Raw genomic sequence first — 23,433 nt, 5'->3', positions numbered from 1 at the left:
TTATTATTATTATTATTATTAATATTATTATGAGAGAGATCACTGTCACTTAAGTACCCTCACTGTTTCCAGAACTTTTCACCCGTATATGGAAGGGTCTGTTAGTCCGTCATATAACACTTTTTTATCAACACAACCTTTAAACCTCTTAAGGGAAATTATTTACATGTGTTTTGGGGAGCGTTCATTTGTGCGACTCGTCGTTATTAAAGCGCTAAACGCTGTTCCGTGCTGATTCTCCTTCTCGTGCACGCGCATGACGCTAGTTTTGACGACGTACAGACTAATGTCCCGACTTGCTGTTTGTATGTGACGTTTATATTGATATTTATTTCATATAAACGGCGCTAAACAGACAATAAAGTCTACTTAAAGTCTCTAATCACTTAAACTTAAAAGTCTGGTTGAACCACTGAGAACATGCCTCTATTAGTCGTCGTCGTTGTTGTTGTTGTTGTTGTTGTCGTCATTACTAGATTTCATATGTCTTACATAAATGTCTGTTAGACAAGTTACACTCTCATCACCCCGAACAACAATGTGAGGCGTAAATCTGCTCCACATAGGCATCTCTGTCAGAAACATGAATTCTCTCAGTGTTAGTTTGACAAAATTGCCTTCCCAGACCACCCTCCCTCTCTATGGCACACACACACACACACACACACACACACACACACACACACACACACACACACACACACACACACACACTAGTTTGTAGGGTCTGATACATAATCAGAATTCATGCTGACATTTCTTATCCTGTAGGTCCCACCATTAAAAGTCCCACCAAACTGCAGGTGTAACAAGGGAAGCATTGTTAACGGAAATGTCATTTTATCAGTACCAATTGCAATATTAGTTACTTCCATCAAAAATATTTTATTGACATATCTATGAGGCAAAAAATAATAATCAGGCTTGGCCAAAAAAGAAGAAAGATAGCCCGAGTGAATTGCACATACTGTAACCTCCAATAGTATTTGAAGAACATATACAGTAGTTAAAAAACATATTCTGTAGCACCATTTGTTTGAATCCAGCAAAGCCATTTTCAAGTCATTTTAAAGCTGAGAAAATGTAATTTATTTATGTTTTTTGGTGTCTGCCGAGTTTTTGTTGTTGTTGCTACCATTCTGTTGTGAGTGTTGTGTTTTCTACCTTCTATTCATAGTTTATGGTTTTGTTTTGTTTTTCACAGTTTTGGTTGTTTGTATTAGTGTTGCACTAAATATAATTACACCTAACAAACTTGAATAAACAAGTGACTTAACTGCCAAAGCATGTCATATTTACATGTGTAATATTTATTGATTCTGAAAAACCCCTGAGAGAATAGATGTGCATTGCATGTGTTGATTTTAATACCCTTTTAATACCCTTTTAATATGTGGGCATGACTTTGCCAATTCATCAGGGGGCTGAAAACTGCATCATAAAATCACTGTTTAATTTTAAAGTGTTTCCTAATACATTTTATAAGCACACAACCTTCCTTGTCATTTAATGTTCTGCATTTTCTCTGACTTTAGCCGGTGGCTGCCAAATGCCCCACAAATTATTAACATATCAGAAACCTATGAGGACATTTAAAGAGTTTTTATAAGCATCAAATGTCTAATAATTTAGCAAAATGTTGAGTTATGCATGTTGAAAATCTGTACAACACCACCGTTGCAGCTTTGTACTTTTTAATACATTGTGGGTTTTTTGTTTGTATGTTTTACTGTAATTATAACCAACAACTTGGCTGAAGTTAGTGGCTAAAGTGGCTATTTTTAAGGCTATATGTCATGCGTTGCAATTGAATGAGATTTTTATATAAAGCTTTAAATCATCTTTGCCCATAATATAAAAACTGGACCAGTGGGGCTCCTGAGTGATGCAGCAGTGTTCAGCCTGTCATTAACGAAAAGCAAGGGTGAATCATGACGATGCCACAGACATCCACTGCCACAAGGGGCAAATTGCCTGTCTGGGTGGAAGTGATGGCATACTTTTATCTCCTGTCAATCAGCGCAACAGTCAGTTGTGGGCATCAGAAAGGGCCAGTTATTGCTTTACCCAGAATGTGTGATGCAGCATGACCAGCAGTTCAAAAATATGCTGTGGCCGGTTTTAAATGTATTGGGGAAGGAAGACACATATTCTAGTCTTTTACCTGACTATGTTGGAAGCCTTTGTGTGAAAGAAGAGCCCAAGATTCTGCATAAAACCTGCCAAATGACCAAATGGATGTAAATGGCGATTCTTAATTCAGATCTCAAATGGGTTAAGCACATCTATTCAATTCATTTGATTCGTATAGTGCTTTTAATAATGGACATTGTCTCAAAGCAACTGTACACAACATAAGAAATATAGTACAAAAGTTTAATATTATAAAAAAGTTAAAGATTAATATTAGACCTATTTAATGTGTTTGTGTTTATCCCAAATGAACAAGCCTGAGGTGACTGAGGGGACTGTGGCAAGGAAAAGCTCCCTTAGATGGAAGAGGAAGAAACCTTGAGAGGAACCAGACTCAAAAGGAGGGTGTGATTATAAATTGTTATAAACACTGGAGAGAGTTATTTTGTATAATGTCCTTTCTACAGTCAAATATAGTCCCACAATTTTGTACTGATTAGGAGGCTGTTGTCCTCAAAGACCACATGTAATTGGCATCTCCTCTTTTGAATGCCCGAATCCTCATGAAGCGAATCCATCTGGAGCTGGTACATCATTAGATGCCTCAGGATCCTCACAAGGTTGACCTCTTCTCACTGAAGGTCTGAAATCTTCATCAAACGGTAGACCTGCTGGCAGAGGCAAGTATACTACAAGACTCTTCTCTGTTCTGGCACCAAGGTGGTGGAATGAACTTCCCCTAGAGGTCCGGACAGCTGAGTCACTGGCTATTTTCAAGCGGCGGTTGAAGACCTACTTATTCAGGAAACACTTCAACTAGCACTTCTTTCCTTATCTTTTGCATTTAAAAAAAAAACACACACCTTTGACACTTTTTCATTGTAACTCTGAACAAATGTTTTAAACTCATGGTATCTTAAGTATGTATAACTTAGAGATCCAGCATTAATGTATTCAATGTTAGAGATTTAAGCACTTATGTACGTCGCTCTGGATAAGGGCGTCTGCCAAATGCTGTAAATGTAAATGTAAACGGAACACCACTGGAGCTGGCACATTCTCTGGATGCTTCAGGATGGGTAGAATGTGTTACACTGCACTCCACCACCATCAGCAAAACAGCAACTGAGGGAATATCTTTTGAATGAATAATGTTAATCATTCCAGAAAACCTCTACAGAATCTGTGTCAAGGTGCACTGAAGCATGTCTGGTGCTCATCGTGATCCAATACCGTACAAAGTGTCTTTATTTTAAGTGAGTGAACACACCACAGGATGGAATCTATGGCAGCACTTCAGAAATTTGTGTTTGTTAATCAAAGTTGCTTTACTTGCATTCATGTAGAAGCCACAAGAATGAACTTTAATGTCAATTTAATGTAAGGTTGTGATCATAGACACATGCGTGTTAAGGGCTGAAATATCCTAGAGTGCAGCTTGTAACAGACTCATGTTAACACGCCACAGGAACTTTTCAGCAACCATTAGTAAAGTCTAAATAACAAGTTGTATAAGGCCGACCGTAATGATAGACTTCATCTGCAGGTCCAGTGCACGCTGGAGGCCACACAGCATTATTGAAGGAGTAATACGGAAAATGATTTAAATGTCAGGAAGTATGAATTTTTGGCTGAAGTTGAATTTTTTCTGAACTCATAAGATTTATGTACATTGATTGGAAGAGTCATTGGAACATATGTATTCGGGGAAGGTCAGTATTTGATGCAGCCACAAATTTTCACCTATAATCTATGCCTGAATTAATGTTCAGGTTTCTGAGGCTGTAACTCATCATGCAAACCTAGCTTGGGACCAACTATTTAATGCATGAAACCTCTGCATTAGGCACATAATGTGTAACTCTAAATAGATAGAGCTGTTAAAAAGCTCAGAACAAAATACAAAAGGCTGAAGCTACAATAGAAATATGTTAATGAGTGATGACTTTTATTAAATGAAGATAAGTGGACTGTGCGGAGGGGATTAATATGACTGATATGCCAATTGTACTAGTAACACAACTGCTATATATACAGTATATGGAAGAACAGAACAAATGCACAAAACATGAGGTAGGTGAGTTTGGTGAGTTTGGGTGAGTCCGCGTGCATTATACAGTAGCTTCAGATTATTGTTCCTGGTTGACAGATATGTAACCTGATGTGGTCTTTTGCTGTGTACCTCATAACATTATTGTTTGACGTGTTCTGAGATGTTTTTCTGCTCACCAAGGATGTAAATAATAATTATTTGAGTTAATATAGACTTTCAGATAAGACTACTTGTTCTTCTGTGATGTCTCATCAACAAGGTGATTCAGCTGGCAGATCTTCTGCTTATAGGATGTTTTTATTTTTCACATTGTTCTCTGTGAACTGTAGAGTTTGTTTGTGTCGAAAAGCCCAGGAGATCAGCAGTTTATGAAATATTTAAACCAGCCCTTATAGCACCAACATCCATGATTATATGCATTGTCCGGCTGTCACATGACTTTCCGATAGGATCACTGCATGTATGAGCAAGTGTTCCTAATAAAGTAGACACTGAGCACATTAAATTTAAAAAAGAGTTACTTATTTGTGTGGCTGCAGCTGTTAAAAATATATATTGAAATATACCATGAACACATGATTGTTCTCATATGATAATAGGGTTCTGTGATGTGAGACAGAGTTGCAGCAGAAGGTTGCTGACAACCCAAACAAGACAAGAAAGGGGAAAACTGTGAAATGAGTACTCACAATAATATCTTAGCACAATATATAGAAAGGAGACAATTGGGAAATGTACCAACTGTTCCAAAATAGAGAAGGAACTGCTGATAGATCCACTGGAATCATTTCAAAGGGATTGTAATTGCCTTGTGATGAGGTTTCGATAGGGGAAAGAAATAAACAAGTACAACTCTCCATTCCACAAAGCAGATCTGTTCCAGAGATATTTATCCTTCATGCAATTACCATTACTATAGTCTTTTTAAGTGTTTAGCTAAAGGAGATTAGAACAATTACATTATTTTTTTGTCACATTGATGTGACTATCAATTGATGAATTACATCAATTAATGAATTAATAATCAATTAATTTTCAGTGACTAACACGTAATAACATTAACATGTTTTAACTGTATTGAGTAATTAAAAAATGTTTGGGATAGACAAAACTAAAGAAGGTTTCTAAAATCATTCTAAATTCCGCAGTTCTGTACTGTGACAATAACAGGCTTGATGAGACAGACCTAAGTAGTTATGCTGTATAGTTTGATCAATTTTTCCAAAACATGGAACAATACAGTAAATTTGTCTCTGAAACTTTGTGGTATAAATGCTTGCAACCTATAAGTTCTCCTCATTGAAACAGTCTTCTTCTCTCGAAGAACCATTTATACAGATTTTCTGTTCATAAATACAACATGCTTTTATAGGAAACAAATAGGATGGTGTAATGCACCCTGAAATGGTCTTTAAAGTGTTTTTTTTGTTTGTTGTTTTGTAATGATTTTAAAATGATGCTAATTGAAACCGTTAAAAGTCAGCTTTTCCTCACCACCTTCTCTTTTTTATATATGTATATATAAAAAATATATGTATTTTTTGTTATATTGTAGCGTGGGTGTTGCTGGTAATTAGATAACACTGATCAACTACATTGTTATTCAAAGTGACTGGCAGAAAAATCTTTTTTTGTGCTAATTGTTCAATATTTCCGTGTTTTAATTATGTATTTTAATTATGTATATCTTCCTGTTACGTTTATTAAGAAGATATCCTGTCCAAGTTGAGGGTAGGGAAATTAATACATCTTAAATGTCAAAAATAACTGATGCAGAAATTTAATCAGTCCATTTGGTCATCCTTCCATTCCATCCATGCCATTCTGAATGGTCTGTCTACTGTGTGTGGTACTGTATTTAATAGCACCAGAACAGATCTGATTTATCTGATTCATGTGATTCATTGTGTTCTTACTTAAGGCAGACATAAGATTAAGACCTGTGTGTGGATGTTTTAATAGAAAGCACACAGACAAAAAGAGTACAATATAAGGCCCAAAATCAGACACAATAATAATAAAAACAGTTATAAAACACTGGAAGAAGGTTACCCAAAGATCATAGAATGTAGCATGGACAGAAGATATTAAGGATATGGATGTGGTTCCAATGAAATATCAAAAACATCAGAAGCATTCAATAGCAGTGCTTCCCTAAAGAGCGAGAATGTGTGCGCTATACAGTATAGGTCTTGTTCTGTTAACAATACGGTATTGTCTGTGAATGTGTGTGTTTGTGTGTGTGAGACTCGGAGGATGATCTCATCCCTGTCTTCTATATTCAAGGAGAAATAAAAAAATAATGCTTATCGTTAAAAAAGCTTGCTTATGGTTTTGTTGGAACTTGCAGGGAGTTGTTTTGGACATCATCTCAAAAATCTTTGGAGAGCATTTCATTTGTTAATGTTTATGTTGTTGGTAGTAAAATATACAAGAGTGAAAACAACACTGCAAAAATGCAGAAACAATACGGGTCTTTCTATTAAATAGATGAAATTAATCATCAGAGAAATTTGCCAGATGGGTTTTGGCTGCTTTATTCTTGTGGCAGATACAAGCATGTGTGATTCACACTGTTGGTTAAACAATACATTATAAATGAGGCCATTGATCTTTGCTTCTGATGTGTATGGCCCTGTTCATAAGTGCTTCATTAGTCTGCAGTGTTTGCATTGTCTTGTATTCTCTTGTGGCTTTTCTATCGTCTTAAAGATATTTCTCAGTGTTAGGATGCTTGCTTTGTTAAATGAATTGTTTAATGAATCTGATATTTATTATATGATATTATATAGGTACAGTAAAACCTTTTCGAGTATCCACACACAACTGAAGCCTGGGTTAATGAATTACTGATGCAGAATCACAGTCACTGGACTGGAGAGTTTTGTAGTGTGTGATTGTATCTGTCTGCTTTCTGTGTATGCGTACTGTATGTGTGCGCATACCTGCGGTGTGTGTTTGGGGTGAGGAGGGGTTTGGTTTAAATGCCAAGTTGCATGCCTGTGATATTTCTGAGAACATTTTGATTCTATTCAATGAAGGTTTCATGACGTGGCTGGAATCACAATCCTCTTTGCACAAACCACATATTTGATAAAACAAAGATTATTAAGACTATTTTTCATTGAACTAAATTTGAACACACATGAATGCCACCATAAATTTATATTCATTTTTATATATAAATAGAAATAAACAAGTTAAGCTCATATATTTATTCATAAAATGTGTTCATTCATTCATTCATCTTCTACCGCTTATCCGAACTACCTCGGGTCACGGGGCGCCTGTGCCTATCTCAGGCGTCATCGGGCATCAAGGCAGGATACACCCTGGACGGAGTGCCAACCCATCGCAGGGCACACACCATAAAATGTGTTGAATACATAAAAAAACTGTTAAGAGTACTTATGGTGCATTCAAGTCCTGTAGGAAAGATTGTATTCACAAGATGAACACACATGAATGCCACCATAAAGTCGTAATTATGAATCGGAAACTCAAGATTTTCTTTGAGCTCTGATTTTCCAAGGTGGGGAGCCAAGGTGGGATTAATCCATGCAATGTCTGTAGCTAGCAAATTTGTTAAAATTGAATTTATTCAGTATACACCACACTATTAGTATTTAGCAGTGCCCTATCTTTGTCATGCTAACTGGCTGCAAAAATATAATCGGAATGTACAATTTCAATTTAATGTATAATTTTACATTAATTATAAGTAAGTTTACAGTGTGTGTAAAAACAAAAAAAAACACCCGATGTACATTCTTTGTTCTTTATTTTCTAGAAGTAGAGTTAAACAAAACCTTGCTGTGTTTTTAGTGGCTTTTTCAGTTGAGCTTGCTCCAAAGTGACTTAATTACGTAATTACGACTTCACAACTCTTCTCAGTTATTTAACAAACTTGATGAGATGGAACATGCCAAAGTTGCTACAGTAAGAGCAGCAGCAGACAACAATAATTACTTAATCTATTACCTTTGGATTGATGCCCAGAATCCAGACATGCCTAAAGCTTCATATATATTTGTGTCTGAAAAATGACAAGCCAGGCTGATGGTTCATAGTGACATCTGGGTAGGATGTCCTTCAGAAATAAATATTTGCATAAAAACACAGCCTCAGTTTCTTATATATATTCCTATGGCTAATGGCATATAGAAAATTTGTTTTTTTTTTTAGATGCTGTTCTTTCTAGGTTGTGTTATTGTGCTTAGCATCATCAGTGTCCAAGAACAAACTGCCTTCTTGGTTGCTTTTGGCTGGATCATCGTGTCACAGTGTGGGCAATAATTGGATTGTGTCTTTTTCCTGCCGTGACATGAGCTTTCAACAATAGTACCTGGTCCACACCACTTTGAACTGAAACTGTATTGCCAGGTATATGTATATATTAAGCTCTGCATAGTGCAGAGCCTATAAAACACAACTAATTATCATCTGTATAGAAAAGCAACCTTTTTGTTTTGCTTTTGGCTTGCTAATTTCATCTCATCACTGACTTCAATTGGATTGTGTCCGTACACTGCTTTGGCTTTAGTTCTAAATCACCCACAATGCTTTTACAATAATTAAGCTTTTTATTAGACAATTCACTTGGGGTTTGTAGAATAATAACATAAAAAAGAGCATTAAAATGGATCATAATTCAAAATTAACCCTAACATGTAAAGTGTGAGAAGAGTAGGAGACTATTATGGTATTAACACAATAAAGGTTAGTGGCTGATTGAACTGGATTCCTCACAGCTTTATTTATTCCCTCTGCCCCCATTACTCTCCACATCACACAACAGCCATCAACCAGGGAGAGCAGGGCAAACATGTGCTTCTTCCAGGATACATGAAGCCAACCTCTGCAACTTTTTGAGCAGTGTCAAACGGCAGCGTAAAACACTTGGAATAAAGTGTTCTGCATACACAAGCTCACAAAGGACCACAGTTTAAATGGAGGGTGTTTCTGTGATTGACGGAGAAGAAAGCATATGCCATTCATCCTACCCCCCTTTTCTATTGTGCCATTTGGCAGCTCCTTTATCCAGTTTATGAGCCACTGCATAGGATTTTGTTGTTAAAATAAAAAAGAAATGGTTATTGAGACAGGGGATTAAAATACATTGTAGCCAACAAAAGCCTCATGCCTGATCTATTGTGATGTGTCCATTATTATCCAGTCCATTTTTTGCAAAATTTGATGTCTCGTAGCTGGGATCAGACTTTTGTTGTCTGTTGTGTGTTTTATCTACAGAGTATTAAGGAGTAAGCAAGTGGCCTCGGACATTTTGTGCTTTTACCCTTTAATTGTTGAAACATTTGGAATGAGGTGTACACATATATTTAATGAAAACATGTAATTATGTGAATTTAGTACATTTTCACCAGCATTAAGTGGCCTTGCAGCTTTCATGTGGAACTGAGGTGTAGCTCAACAAAGCCTGAGGGGAGGTTTGTGCTTTCAGGAGGTGCCAGGTTTCAGAAAATTTCCCACCCCAACTACATGATGGCACAAGATTAAAAACTCACCCTCATTGTTAGAACATAGGAAAAGGTAGACATATATTACTTCTTTTTCTCAGTCTTTTTGGGGGAACAAGTAAACAGAGTAGCCTTATAGTGCTACTATACTGTATCTATACTCCCTTACTACCACAGTACTATATCTGATTAAATGTCAACTAATTATTTCTTACACTGAATTACCAGGATAGTCATAAACTCTTTTGTTGTTAGATTTCTTCACCATGACAAAACTCAGGAAGTGTGTTTGAAAAGGTGTATTCTTTTCTGCTGTCACATCCAGCTCTAAACAAAAGCATAAAATATGATGAGACATGGTGTTATGGACCAATAATTCGCACTGGAGTGGCGTGAGTATGGTTCGACCCGACGTGAATCATTGTGGCCTGGTTTATACTCGTCATGTGACTTGCAGACATTCAGAAATAGCAACAGCACAAGCGACATTGTCCTAACATTATTCTACCTGCTTTATGTAGCCATATTCTGTAAGAATAAAAACCACAGCCTCTGTAAATAACTTTCCTTCTAAAAACCTTTTATTGTTTTCCACCATGTCATGAGCTGCATCTCAAATAAAACCTCTGACCATTTATTCAAAAGTATTTTACTAAAATAGAAAATCCAGATGTTTGGTATAATAGACAGATCTTTTTGCAGCTTCAGGAGTGGTTTTCAAATATTAATTGTAATAAAAGAAGTTTGTTTTAGTACAAAATAATCATTTTTATCAATACTCAAGTATGGAAATTAATTTTGTTTGAGTACATGTGCTAGGCAGTAAGCCATATGGTACTTCCAAGCAGGATGGGAGATTTTTAACTGTGCTTTAGATAACCACCCATAAATCAAAGCACAAAGCCCTTGCGCAAATGGGGAATTTTTTCACTAGACACTGTGCTTGTCAGAGCTTAATAAGTCACTGTTTTATTTCAGCTCTGCAAAATGTCATTTGCTGAATTTAAGACTAGTTTATTCAGACCTAATTACCAGAGAACCCCAACATATACAGTGGCACAGGAGACACCTGTAAACTAAGCTTTACTAGTTTCTCAGATAAAACACTGGTCACACACAAACACACACAATATTTGTCAGGCAGAAATGCCTGTTCACAAAGAGAAAAGGAGAGGACTTTTTTTTTACTGCTGCTTGGCACATCAACCAAAATGTCTACCAACATACAGTATGCTATTTTTTGTATCTGCTATGACTTCATTGTTAGCAATATTAGCATCTTTGAATCAAAACCTCACCTAAGACCACTTTGCAAACAAACAAAAATAAAAATTACTTGTAATAAAGACTTGTAGTATGATACGTTAGATCTTTTTCATCCTATCATACAATAGCTAGATTCCCAAACTGTGCATTGATTATATTTTTACTGGATTTTTAATAACAAAGCTACTATTGATACTAATAGGAATAGGCTATTTAAAGCTTCTGAGCTGACCGGTGTTTGATGTGTCTTGTATATCTGATCATGGTTAGAAAACTGGCTATCTATGCACACATAAAATCAGTAAAATTGCATAAAATTGTATAAGTATCACCTCATACATGCCTACTGCAGCTTTCAGTTTCCCAAAAGGGACTATTATAGAGTTTATTGTATATTGTGTAGCAATTGTTTGAGGTAGAGCAGTTTATTTTTTAAACTTTATGGAAAGCAAAAAAGAACAACATTAGGCATTGGAACTGACAATTCAATTCAATTTAATAAGAATATTATGTAAAATAATAAATGATTGGGTCATTTATTGATAAAAATTCTTGTCCTAAAAGTTTTTATTCACAATAGAAAAATAGTATATAGATCGTAAATAGAAAAAAGCTGCTCTAGGGGACACATTGTGATCAGATCAACTTAATTTACTTAACTTCTTGGTAGCTAGGTACAATACATCACAGGGATAAAAACCTTTTACTAAAAATGAAAATCACAGCCAGCCACTGTGGTTAATTGTGCTCACATTCAGTAGTCAGAAGCCAAATTTACAGATTTACAAGTATTTAAAAAATGTACAAGATTGGTCACTTTCCTAAAGTGTTTTTCTTCACAGGACACTGTGTATGAGTGATTTATTTTTATCCTTCTCATTTGGACATATTTGTTACGTGTGAGCAAATAAGACTAAAAAAAGAGTCGCTCGTGCTTTCAAATCACCTGGTTGCCATTTATTACTTCCCAAAGGTGCAACCGGAAAGACTTATATCCACCATCATGACATACGTCACTTACTCACTCTCCGACCCATTAGTAATTGTGCAGGACAGACTCCTATGGTTTCCAAAGGTGTGTTTCTCAGATTCAGTGTGTTTCCCTTTCATCAGCTTCAGTCTTTTTCCACATACGTTTAACAGTTTGTACAGCCCTTTCAACCATTCCATTTGATTGAGCATGGTGGGGGCTTGTTGTTTTATGATGAAACTCCCATTCTTTAGAGAACATGCGAGATTCTTGTGAAGCAAATTGCGGTCCATTATCAGAAATTAGTACCTCAGGAATCCCATACCTTGCAAACTGTGACTTCAGCAACTTGATCACAGTCAAACTTCTGGTGTCATTCTTAAGCAAATCAACTTCAATGAACTTAGTCCACAATGATCAAATACTCTTTTTTATTATGAGTGAACAAATCAACTCCAATCTTTTGCCAAGGCCTATCTGGCACACTATGAGGATGTAGTGGCTCTTTAGTCTGGAACCTTCTATGTGCACTGCATACTTCACAATGACTCACCATGTCTTCAATACTCTTAGACATTCCAGGCCATAAGAGTACCTCTCTTGCTGGTCTTCTACAACTTTCGATGCCTAAATAACTTTCATGAATCCGATGTAACATATCAGCTCTCATAGAAGCAGGAACAATAATTTGTTCTCCTTTGAAAAGAATTCCACCAACAGCAGAAATTTCTCTGTAATTCCAGTACTTTTGAATTTCTTTAGGAACTTTTTTATTTTCCTTGGCCAGTTCAACAACTTCATCAATGTGGCATCCTTTTCTGTTTCTCTCTGAAATTCTGTTAACTTCTTTTCAGACACAGGCACATTTGTTAGTAGCATATGTACCTGAGCCTCTGTAATGTCCACTTTTTCTGAAGTTTCAGTTTCTGCCAAACATGCTCTTGACAGAGCATCAGCGACATACATTTCCTTTCCCGGTCGAAATTTTACATTCAGCTGATACTTTTGCAGTCTCATGAGTAGTCTTTGAATTCTAGCTGGTACTCTGTTTAGTGGCTTTTTCAGAATTATCTCTAGTGGCTTGTGATCTGTTTGAACTTCAACCTCTCGACCATAAACAAATGAATGATGAAAGCGTTCTACACCAAATACTATTGCCAGCATTTCTTTTTCAATTTGAGCATAGCGTTGTTCTGTCACAGTCAATGCACGAGAAGCATATGCTACAGGCCTATCCTCTTGAACAAAACTGCTCCTAAACCACTTTTGGAGGCATCTACAGAGACAGTTACTGGTAGGCTCACATCAGTATTGTATTGTATACATCAACAAGTATTGGGGTTTCTGTTAGCATTAGTTTTAGCTTTTCAAATGCTTGTTGATGTTCATCTTGCCACTGCCAATCTCTTACAAGATCATCTCTTACAAGATCACGTAGAACTGTTGTATGCTGTGATAAATTCGGTACAAATTTTGCAAGAAATGTCACCATTCCAAGAAACAGACACATCTCTTTTGCACTCGGGAATCGGCATTCCTCTTACTGCTTATAATTTAGCCATATCAGGTTTCAGTCCATCCTTTGTTATAATATGACCTAAATACTTTATTTCATCCAGACAGATATTACATTTATCCTTGTTTAATCTGAAATTCTTGACATGTGCTCTTTCCAACACTTGTCTTAACCTGTAGTCATGCTGCTCTTTTGTTTCAGCCCATACAAGGATGTCATCAATATATGATTCAACTTCATCAATACCTTCAAATACCTGCGGTACCTTTTTGTGGAACACTTCTGAAGCTGAATTAATTCCAAAAGGAAGACGAAGGAAACGATAACGTCCAAATGGTGTATTAAAAGTACAAAGATGAGAGATAGCATCATCCAGTTTAATTTGCCAAAAGCCTGAGCTTGCATCAAGCACTGAAAAATATTTAGCCTTAGGCAACTTACATGTGATCTCATCAACAGTTGGCAATTGATAATGCTCTTGCATCACTGCTGCATTAAGGTCAATCTCAAAAGGATTCACATATTTTGTGGGCTCTTCAACTTTCTTTATCACCCTCATTCCTTCCATTCTTTCAAGCTCAGCTTTAAGCTTTTGTCTCATGGCGACTGGTATTTGTCGTGGTGGGTGTACTTTTGGAGTAATGTTTTCATCCACTTTGATAGCATGTTCGCCTTCTAAACAACCCATGCCTTCAAACACGTCTGCAGACTCTGTGAATATTCAGGTTGTTAATCATCATTACTCTCTTTACAAGATTAAATTCTTCACATGTTTGAATTCCCAGCACTGGCTTGACTTCTCTCTTTGTCACAACAAATCTGACAATCAGTGGCATGGCCTTATATTTCACTGCCAAGTCACACTGACCTTTCACTGAGATTTGCTCTCCTGTGTATGTAGACAGTTTCACATTTGTGTTCTTTAACATTCTTCTAACATTTCTTTTAACATCTAACATTTGCCCATTTTCTCTAACAGGCTATAGGGAATGACATTTGCTTGTGCACCTGTATCAAGTTTAAAATTCACACAAGTTTTTTCTATTTCCAAATCAGTTCATTCCATTCTTCTTTCAGTGATGCTTTTGTGTGCTTCAATGATTGTGCTTGTACTACTCCCACAAATAAGTCATCACACGATCCTGTGACATTTCCTGCAATAGCATGCACTTTTTGCACATCTAGACCTGCACATCTTTGCAAAATGATTCATTTTGTCACAGTTTCTACATTGTTTGCCAAATGCTGGACAACTACGTGGTAAATGTTCTGTACCACATCTTTTACACTTGAAACTTGCTTTCTCTGTCTTGGTCTTCATTTTCCACTCATTGTTTTTGTTTTACTGCATCAATGTGTTTGCTCTCAGTCATAGTGAGCTGTGCTTTTTTTTCCTCGTGCATTTGTTGCATCTGAGCTTTCATCGTTTCCGCCGCGATGCATATCTGCACACGTTTTCCAAAAGTTGCTTCACTTTCTCTTAGAAGTCTCTCCCTAAAAGAATCCAACTCAATTCCACAGACAAGCCTGTCTCTTATAAGAGATTCCTCCAATTCTCCAAACTCACAAGACTTGGCTTTTCTCCTCAACTCTGTTACATTATGACTGATTGACATTTCTCCTTGTACACACGTAAATAACTTGTATCTCTCATATGTTATGTTCTTTTTTGGATTACAGTACGTCTCAAACTGTTCCATAATTTTCACCAAGTTATATCTGTCATCATCATTTTCAAAAGTAAAAGTATTATAAACCTCAACTGCATCTTCACCCGCTACATGAAGAAAAAGGGACGATTGCACTTTGCCGTTCTCTTGGCATAGCCACTTGCCACAGAATACAATTCAAACCTTTGCCGAAATTGTCTCCAGTTTTCGGACAGGTTCCCATGATGCAAATCAAGTCCTGCGGGTGGTTATAATCCATCCATAACGCGAATTTTAAATCCTTCTTCTTATTTTTTTTTACTTCTGACACCATGTTATGTGTGAGCAAATAAGATGCCAAAGAGTCGCTCGTGCTTTCAAATCACCTGGTTGCCATTTATTACTTCCCAAAGGTGCAACCGGAAACACCTATATCGACCGTCATGACATATGTCACTTACAAACACTTCCGGTGATCACAATACCTTATAAAATCACATATCATAACAGTATTATTTAGCTGACAATCTGCAACCAAAAATGGTGTTTTATTAGAAAAAAAAAAAACTATAAGCTAGCTAATAAATATAGTCTGAGAGACTAAGATATTAAAATGGTCTCTTACAGATATCAATGTCACTATCCTATAAAGCACAAGAGCTCACTGAATGACTTAATGAATATGAAAATAAGCCATATGCCATACCTCAAATTAATTAAACAGCTAGGGGAGATTAGCTGCAGTGTGTTAGCCAGCACCCTCTACCTTTATCAAAACACCAGGTAAAGGAATATATTTAGAAAAATGGTGTTCATCTAGCACAGATCCAGAGACTTGGAGAATCTCTGAGTAGTATTAAAACTGCTGTGATGGCATACGGCGACTCAATAGCTTACCACATTATTTTTATGTTGTTTTTTTCTTTAATTTTTCACTCATCAGTAAAAGATAATACATTTGATTAATATGGAAACACTGTCACTGTAAGTCTGTTTTTTGTCACCTGCAGTGTTAAAATGTTATGTTTAATTACAGTTTAAACACTTATTGTCACAGTTTTAACAAAATGCCATTGAATAATAGTTAAATAAAAAAACTAATTGTTGTGAAACTAACAAATAAGAGTTTTATTAAGTTAAATGCACTTTGTGAGAAAAGCTTGTTAAGCTCATCGTTAAAGACTCATAAGAAATGGTAATAATTCACTGAACACTTAATAATAAGCATTTCTCAATTTACATCTACACAGAAAATACACAGCCTACATCCGGATTTAAAATTTTATTTATCTCCAGTATTGCTTTTTCCTGGTTGGGATGGCAGTAAATCTGTAGCATTTCCCAGGCACTCTGGATTCAAGGTACAAATACAACCTGGCTGGGATGCCAGTCCATAGCAGGGCTACCATGAATACATACACTGAATACTGGTGGCAATTTCAAATCAATTTCTACAAGGCTTTATTTCCCATTTCTGGTGTATATTGAACTGATGTGAGGGAAAAAAATGTGATTTTTGGAAAATTACCATGAATAGTTATATAATTATAAGTCCTGCCTGACCCCACTAGCAACTGAGCTTTTAATTCTTTTCACAGCCCTGCCAACTAGCTGAATCTGTTTCAAGTGGATAAAAGATTAATTTGCCATTGGCATCAGCACAATATAATTTATGATGTGAGGTTCTGTAGGCATAAATTGTAGTGTTGTTGCATCACAGATCCAAGGTCCCCATTTTGAACCTGAGCTCTTTTTGGTACTTGTGTGGATTTTCTCACTGTGTTCTCCAGGGTTTCCGCTTTGTTCTTCATTTTCCTCCCACTAAGCATGCTACACTAAATTGCCTGTAGATACAAATGAGTGTATGAATAGGTGTCTGCAAGGCGTCCTTTGATTGACTGGCATCCCACTAGGGGTGAATCCTCATTGTGCTTAGTGTTCATAGGATAGGCTCCAGATTCACTGCTGACCAGGACAATGCAGCTGATAGTTTTAGTTAATGATAATAAGTAACAGTGTTTATACTGTATCATTAATGCCTAAATGTCATGCTAAATGCTAAATGTCATAGCACAGTCATAGGCTATATATATTTTATTTCTCATATTTTATTGTTCTTTCCTTCCCTTGAAACAGTCACCGTGCTTGCCAGCAGGGTGATGATGGAGGGCTGCCCACTCGGCCAGTTCCCCTGCGGGAATACCAGTGTGTGCCTACCACAGGTGCTCCAATGCAACGGTCACAGAGACTGCAAGAATGGAGCAGATGAGGATCATTGTGGTAAGTATGTATGTTAGAGGCATAATGATTCATCAAGTGAATTGAATCAAGTCTAAATATTTGTAATATGACTGCAACAAAATTGGTAAACAATTGTGACAGCCATATATCTCACTGTATTGGTTTGTTTCGTATTATTTACTAGTTATCACATTTTCTTTTAATGTGTTTCTCTCAGTTTTATTTCTGTTCTCGTCTCTGCCCCTCAAGGCTTTTTAATGAAAATCAATATGTTTGCCAGCCGTTGGCTGCTAGCATTGCATAGTTTCCCAGTATTATCTAAAAACATTTAGAAACATAATTTAGTAAGAGTATTGATTGTTATAAGGTCACTTTATTAGAAACATCCATACTAATACTGGCTTTGATAGTCTTTACTGTAAGAACAGCCTTAATTCTTGGCATGGATTCCACAAGGTGTTGAAAACAGTGCTTTAAAGTTTTGGTCTATGTTGAGATGATTGTGTCACATAATTGCTACAGATTTGTCAGCTTCACATTCATGCTGCAAATCTTCCAAGCTCAGACGTCTATTCCCTTCTGACAGGAGTGGAACTTGCTATGATTAGAGTGAAGTGGTAGCTCAGTGGTTAAGATGTTGAGTTACTGATTGGAAGGTTGTGAGTTTAAATCTTCCACCAAGCTGCCACTGCCAGGCCCATCTCAAGGCCCTTATCTCTCAACTGCTCAGTTGCAGAAAAATGAGTGTGAGTTGCTGTGTGTAAAGGTGTTGTTAATGGTCTTCTTACGGTGGCCGGGAAGTGCAAAACAAATTAACAAAACCCAAACCAAATTAACAAAACCCAAACCAAATTAACAAAACCCAAACCAAATTAACAAAACCGAAAACACATTAACAAAACCCAAACCAAATTAACAAAACCGAAAACACATTAACAAAACCCAAACCAAATTAACAAAACCGAAAACACATTAACAAAACCCAAACCACATTAACAAAACCCAAACCAAATTAACAAAACCCAAAACACATTAACAAAACCCAAACCAAATTAACAAAACCCAAACCAAATTAACAAAACCCAAACCAAATTAACAAAACCGAAAACACATTAACAAAACCCAAACCAAATTAACAAAACCCAAACCAAATTAACAAAACCCAAAACACATTAACAAAACCCAAAACACATTAACAAAACCCAAAACACATTAACAAGTCAGACAACCCGGAAGCGGTTGGTATAATTTGTTAATGGAAACTTACCATCATCGGACGAGACACCTTTCATTCACCTGTATATCTTTAATGACAGTCGTCTTGTCCAATGATCGGTAAGTTTCCATTCACAAACTATACCTACCGCTTCCGGGTTGTCTGAATCGGTGCATGAAACACATTAACAAATCAGAAAACACATTAACAAATCAGAAAACAAATGAACAAATCAGAAAACAAATGAACAAATCAGAAAACACAACGACATTTCAGACAACCCGGAAGCGGTTGGTATAGTTTGTGATTGGACAAGACACCTGTCACTCAAAGTATACATGAAGTTCAACAGTCTGCCACAGGGAAAAGTTGGAATGGATGTATGGAATGGATTACTGTGGATTAATTCTGTTATTTTCTTGAACGGAGAACTTTATTTAAACGGAGAACTTTACACATTACACATAAGATTCCATACCTGTATATCTTGAGTGACAGGTGTCTTGTCCAATGATCGGTAAGTTTCCATTCAAAAACGATACACTACCATTTCTGGGTTGTCTGACTTGTCGTTGTGTTTTCGAATTTGTTAATGTGTTTTCTGATTTGTTAATTTGGTTTGGGTTTTGTTAATTTGGTTTGGGTTTTGTTAATTTGGTTTGGGTTTTGTTAATGTGTTTTCGGTTTTGTTAATGTGTTTTCGGTTTTGTTAATTTGGTTTGGGTTTTGTTAATGTGTTTTGGGTTTTGTTAATGTGTTTTCGGTTTTGTTAATTTGGTTTGGGTTTTGTTAATTTGGTTTGGGTTTTGTTAATGTGTTTTCGGTTTTGTTAATTTGGTTTGGGTTTTGTTAATTTGGTTTGGGTTTTGTTAATGTGTTTTCGGTTTTGTTAATTTGGTTTGGGTTTTGTTAATTTGTTTTGCACTTCCCGGCCACCGTATCTTCTGCTGTATTTCGAGATCAACATGGTTGTAAAGACTGGTTATATGAGCTATTGTATACTTATGTAAGCTCAAGCCAATCTCTCAATTCTCATTTGACATACAGAGCTGATGCTCAATGCCAGTTTTTTCAGGTTAGAAATGTTTTTTTATCCTAAGATAAAGGTGATTAATCTTTATAACTTTTCTTTTGTGTAAAAATGTTAAAGAATGCTGTGTATGAAAATCCCAGGAGATCAACAGTTTCTGATAAACTCAAAAGCAGCCAATCTGGAACCAACAACTATGCCATTGAGAAGTTATTGATATTAGAAATATTCTAATGTTTGATGTAAACATCGACCCATATCTGCATGGTTTTGCATGAGCAGATGTTCCTAATCAAGTGGCTGATGAGAAAAGTGAGTGAAATTATTAAATGTTATTTTACTCATCACCAACACTGTTCAGCTCCCTGCATAAATCAGTTGCCAATTTCAACACACAGGTAGATGCACTGGATTGAATCTAACAGGTTGTGGGTTGTAGTGTTAATTTCGTCACCTATTTTTAATTTAGTCTTAGTCTTAGTCTTGTGCCAAATGTCCTTGTTAGTTTTAGTCAAATTTAGTCATTCACATATCTTTTTTGTTAGTCTTAGTTTTAGTCAACTAAAGGTCTCGTCATTTTAGTCTAGTTTTAGTCAAAAGAAAACTCAAGGTATCTTAGTCAAGTTTTAGTCGACTAAAAGTCTTTTAATTTTAGTCTAGTTTTAGTCAAAAAATTGTAGCTTGACCACATCTGGAATCTATTGTAAGAATAAATACAACGAGGCCTCATTAAATGCAATAATATCCAGAACACAAGTGTTATAGTGGAAATAAATAACTTAATGAAAAGCCTAAGATCAAAACTGTAGGTGTGTATATATATGTGTATATACACACCATTATTGATGATATTTGGAACAATATTACATGTAATTGTTAAACTTGATTCCCTTACATATACATTTGCTTTTAAGCCTAATTATTAATTTTGATTATGATGTGATTGTGACAGAAGTGTGGGAAGAGGTTTCAGGTTGGGGGTGCTGAGTTTTTTCTGTCACCACTTTTGAATAAGAAACAATATCAAGGCTATAAAACTTGTCAAAACTCCGCGAATCACAAAAGTATCAGTGAGAAGTTGAGAACACTCGTTTAAACAGTGCATACACTCGAACTTGACTGCACATCACATTTTTTACTTTATTGATACTGCTTTTAATCGTAATGCAAAGACCGGTCATCGGGACATAAGCTGTCATGTACAATAAAAGAGCCTGTGCAGCGACAGGAAATATAATTTAACACAAAAAGCCGCCTAGACCAGGGGTGGACTTGCGCTCAGGAGTTTTTTTTTTTTTTTTTGAGAGTCGTGTGGATGAATTCTTTCTACACACACTATTTTATTTCTTGATAACAGACCGCTGCGAACTATAACACACCGTTGCCATGAAAAACAGAGCGTTGCCATGGACACACAGGATTCTAACCGTAGAGATGGAGTGTACTATTTTCTTTAGCGGAAACAATACAATCGTTTTTAAATCAATAAACTCCTTTTTAAATCATCATTATGAGTCAAATTATTGATTTATTTGGTAGGTAACAATATAATAAGCGGGATCCGCTTCGCGGACCTGTAACTTGAGCAACAGCGCGAAGCCGCGAACTCATTCTGAATATTTTAAAGGCGTAACAGCTGATGAAAAAGCAGACAATTGTAGACGAAAATGAACAGAGATTTTATCTTAGTTTTTATTTTATACAAAACATTTTCGTCTTGTCTTTTTTCGTCAACAATAATGCATGTTAATCTAGTCTTAGTCAGCGTTTTTGGACAGTGGTGCAGTCTTGTCATCGTCTCGTCTTAGTCATGAAAAAAAAGGTTGTTGACGAACATATTTCGTCTCGTCTCGTCTGACGAAATTAACACTAGTGGGATGTGGTATTGAATTCCACAGCAATTCATAGTAACACAAAAAAAATCTGGAAGACAAATATCTACCTGCATTATTCATTTGACTACATAAATATGTACCCAAAATGCCAGGTGGTTCAGTTGAAATGTCTGTGGCTTTCTGTCCTCAGGCGATAACAGTGGATGGGCCGACATCTTTGACCGCACCATTACAAAGAAAGCTGAACCACAGGACCTCACTGATGCCTGCGGTATGTTTATTTCTTTCTTACTGTTTCTTTTTATTTAAAAAATGTGGTTTACTTAGATAACACATTCTCTGATAACAATAGTTTAAAATTACATGCACAGCACATTTTTTATCACACAGCCTATATGCCCACATTTTTTTTTATATGATGTAGGACAAACTTTATGCCTTAAAGCATGTTTTATGTTTGCTGACAGCCATCACTGTGTAAATAGTCATGCATCACAATACTTCTTGGTCCCAGTGGGTGGATAAAGCAGCAGCAGATCTGCCTTTGGGTATTCAACTACAGCTCCACAAATTAACCTGAACTTGAATGCGTGTATGTGCCTGATGATTTCTTCCAGCTCTTCAGCAGTATCCGGAGAGCTGCGACTGCACCAAGACAGAAGTGGAATGTGTAGGGGTGAACTTGCGTATCGTGCCTCTCCTCTCCTCTAACGTGACTTGGCTGTATGTACTCTTCTCAGGGAGATTACTATTACTATTACTACACTGGAATGCATTTGGGATTTTTTTGTTTTGTATTGTTTTGGTAATACAGCTTAGAGATAGACAAGAACATCTATGTCTTACACTTATATATGCCACAATATATGCCATTTGCCTGGTGCTCTAATCTAGAGACAGTGTATTTATCTATTTTGAAATGATGTCCTTATTCGGTTCAGTTCAGTTCTGGTTTATTTCAATAGCGCCTTCAACAATAGATACTAATAGTCACAAAGAAGCTTTAGAGAAATCTGCATAAAATCTCCATTAGATGACACGAGAGAAAAAGCTTTTGTGCTTCCTCTCAAATATTTGCTATGAAGTTAAAGTCTACTATGTTTTGTGATCTTCAGTCTTTGGTTATGATTTTATCAACAAGTTTTAGAAAAAAGTTTACTGAAACAGGGATGAGACTCGGGAATAAGTTGATTTTGGGAAGTGCAAAACATATAGCTGAATTCTGAATGAGACATTTTAGATCATTTTAACCACAACTTCATTGTTCAGTCTTATTTGGAGCTTAATAATAGTAACACAGTAATGTCTTTTTTCCATCCTGCTGTGTCACTGCTCAGGTCCCTAAAGAGCAATGACCTGAGAGAGCTTCCTGATGATGTGTTCTCTAAATATGCTGACCTGCAGCGACTGTGAGTATCCACATTCATCACAAAATTAAATCAAAATACTTGTAACCAAAATGTAGTGTTCGCTGTAGTTGTGATGTGTTGTAATTCATTCAGTTGTAATTCATGATGTGTTGTCTATAAAGAAGTCAATTCTTGAGGAGTTCTTTGTAAGCTCCATTGAAAACATACACTCGCTATCCACATTAATAGGGACACCTGTACATCTGCTCATTTATGATGTTATCCAATCATTCAATCATGCGGCAGCAGAACAATGCAAAGAATCATGCAGATACATACATACATCCAGTTAATGTTCACTTCAGAAGATCAGAATGAAGAAAAAGTCTGATCTCTGTGAATTGAATTGTGGCATGGTTGTTGGTCACACCATGAGTCTCTAGGCTTTACACAGTATGGAGGGTCTGAGGAGAATTAACTCCTGACAAGAAGTCTATAGTAACTCAAATAAATATTAAGTTTTTGCACCCTTGATGAGCAAAATAAAAAGCATCTCTGAACACACTGTCAACAGAAGGTTCTACTCCTGTCACCCAAAAACAAGACTCTGAGACTATTACTGGTACAGATACTGGACTTGTCCTCTGACCTCTCTAATTAACAAGGCATTTCCACCCACAGGACTGTTTCTCACTCAA

At 36.3% G+C, this 23,433-nt stretch overlaps 1 protein-coding gene across 3 annotated transcripts in view; it reads left to right on the top strand.

The window, feature by feature from the left end:
• rxfp2a (relaxin family peptide receptor 2a) overlaps window positions 1–23,433 on the top strand; it is a 58,647-nt gene that overhangs the window by 842 nt on the left and 34,372 nt on the right. For all 3 annotated transcript variants that reach the window (XM_060896340.1, XM_060896339.1, XM_060896337.1), the window contains exons 2-5: window positions 17,201–17,344; window positions 21,577–21,657; window positions 22,004–22,109; window positions 22,724–22,795. In XM_060896340.1, coding sequence (XP_060752323.1) covers window positions 17,201–17,344; window positions 21,577–21,657; window positions 22,004–22,109; window positions 22,724–22,795 — 403 coding nt within the window. The remainder of the gene's footprint in view (window positions 1–17,200; window positions 17,345–21,576; window positions 21,658–22,003; window positions 22,110–22,723; window positions 22,796–23,433) is intronic.

This window comes from Tachysurus vachellii, chromosome 20, assembly GCF_030014155.1.
Source record: "Tachysurus vachellii isolate PV-2020 chromosome 20, HZAU_Pvac_v1, whole genome shotgun sequence".
Taxonomy (NCBI): domain Eukaryota; kingdom Metazoa; phylum Chordata; class Actinopteri; order Siluriformes; family Bagridae; genus Tachysurus; species Tachysurus vachellii.
Note: the sequence above shows the minus strand (reverse complement) of the source record. Positions and strands in the feature narration are given on the sequence as shown.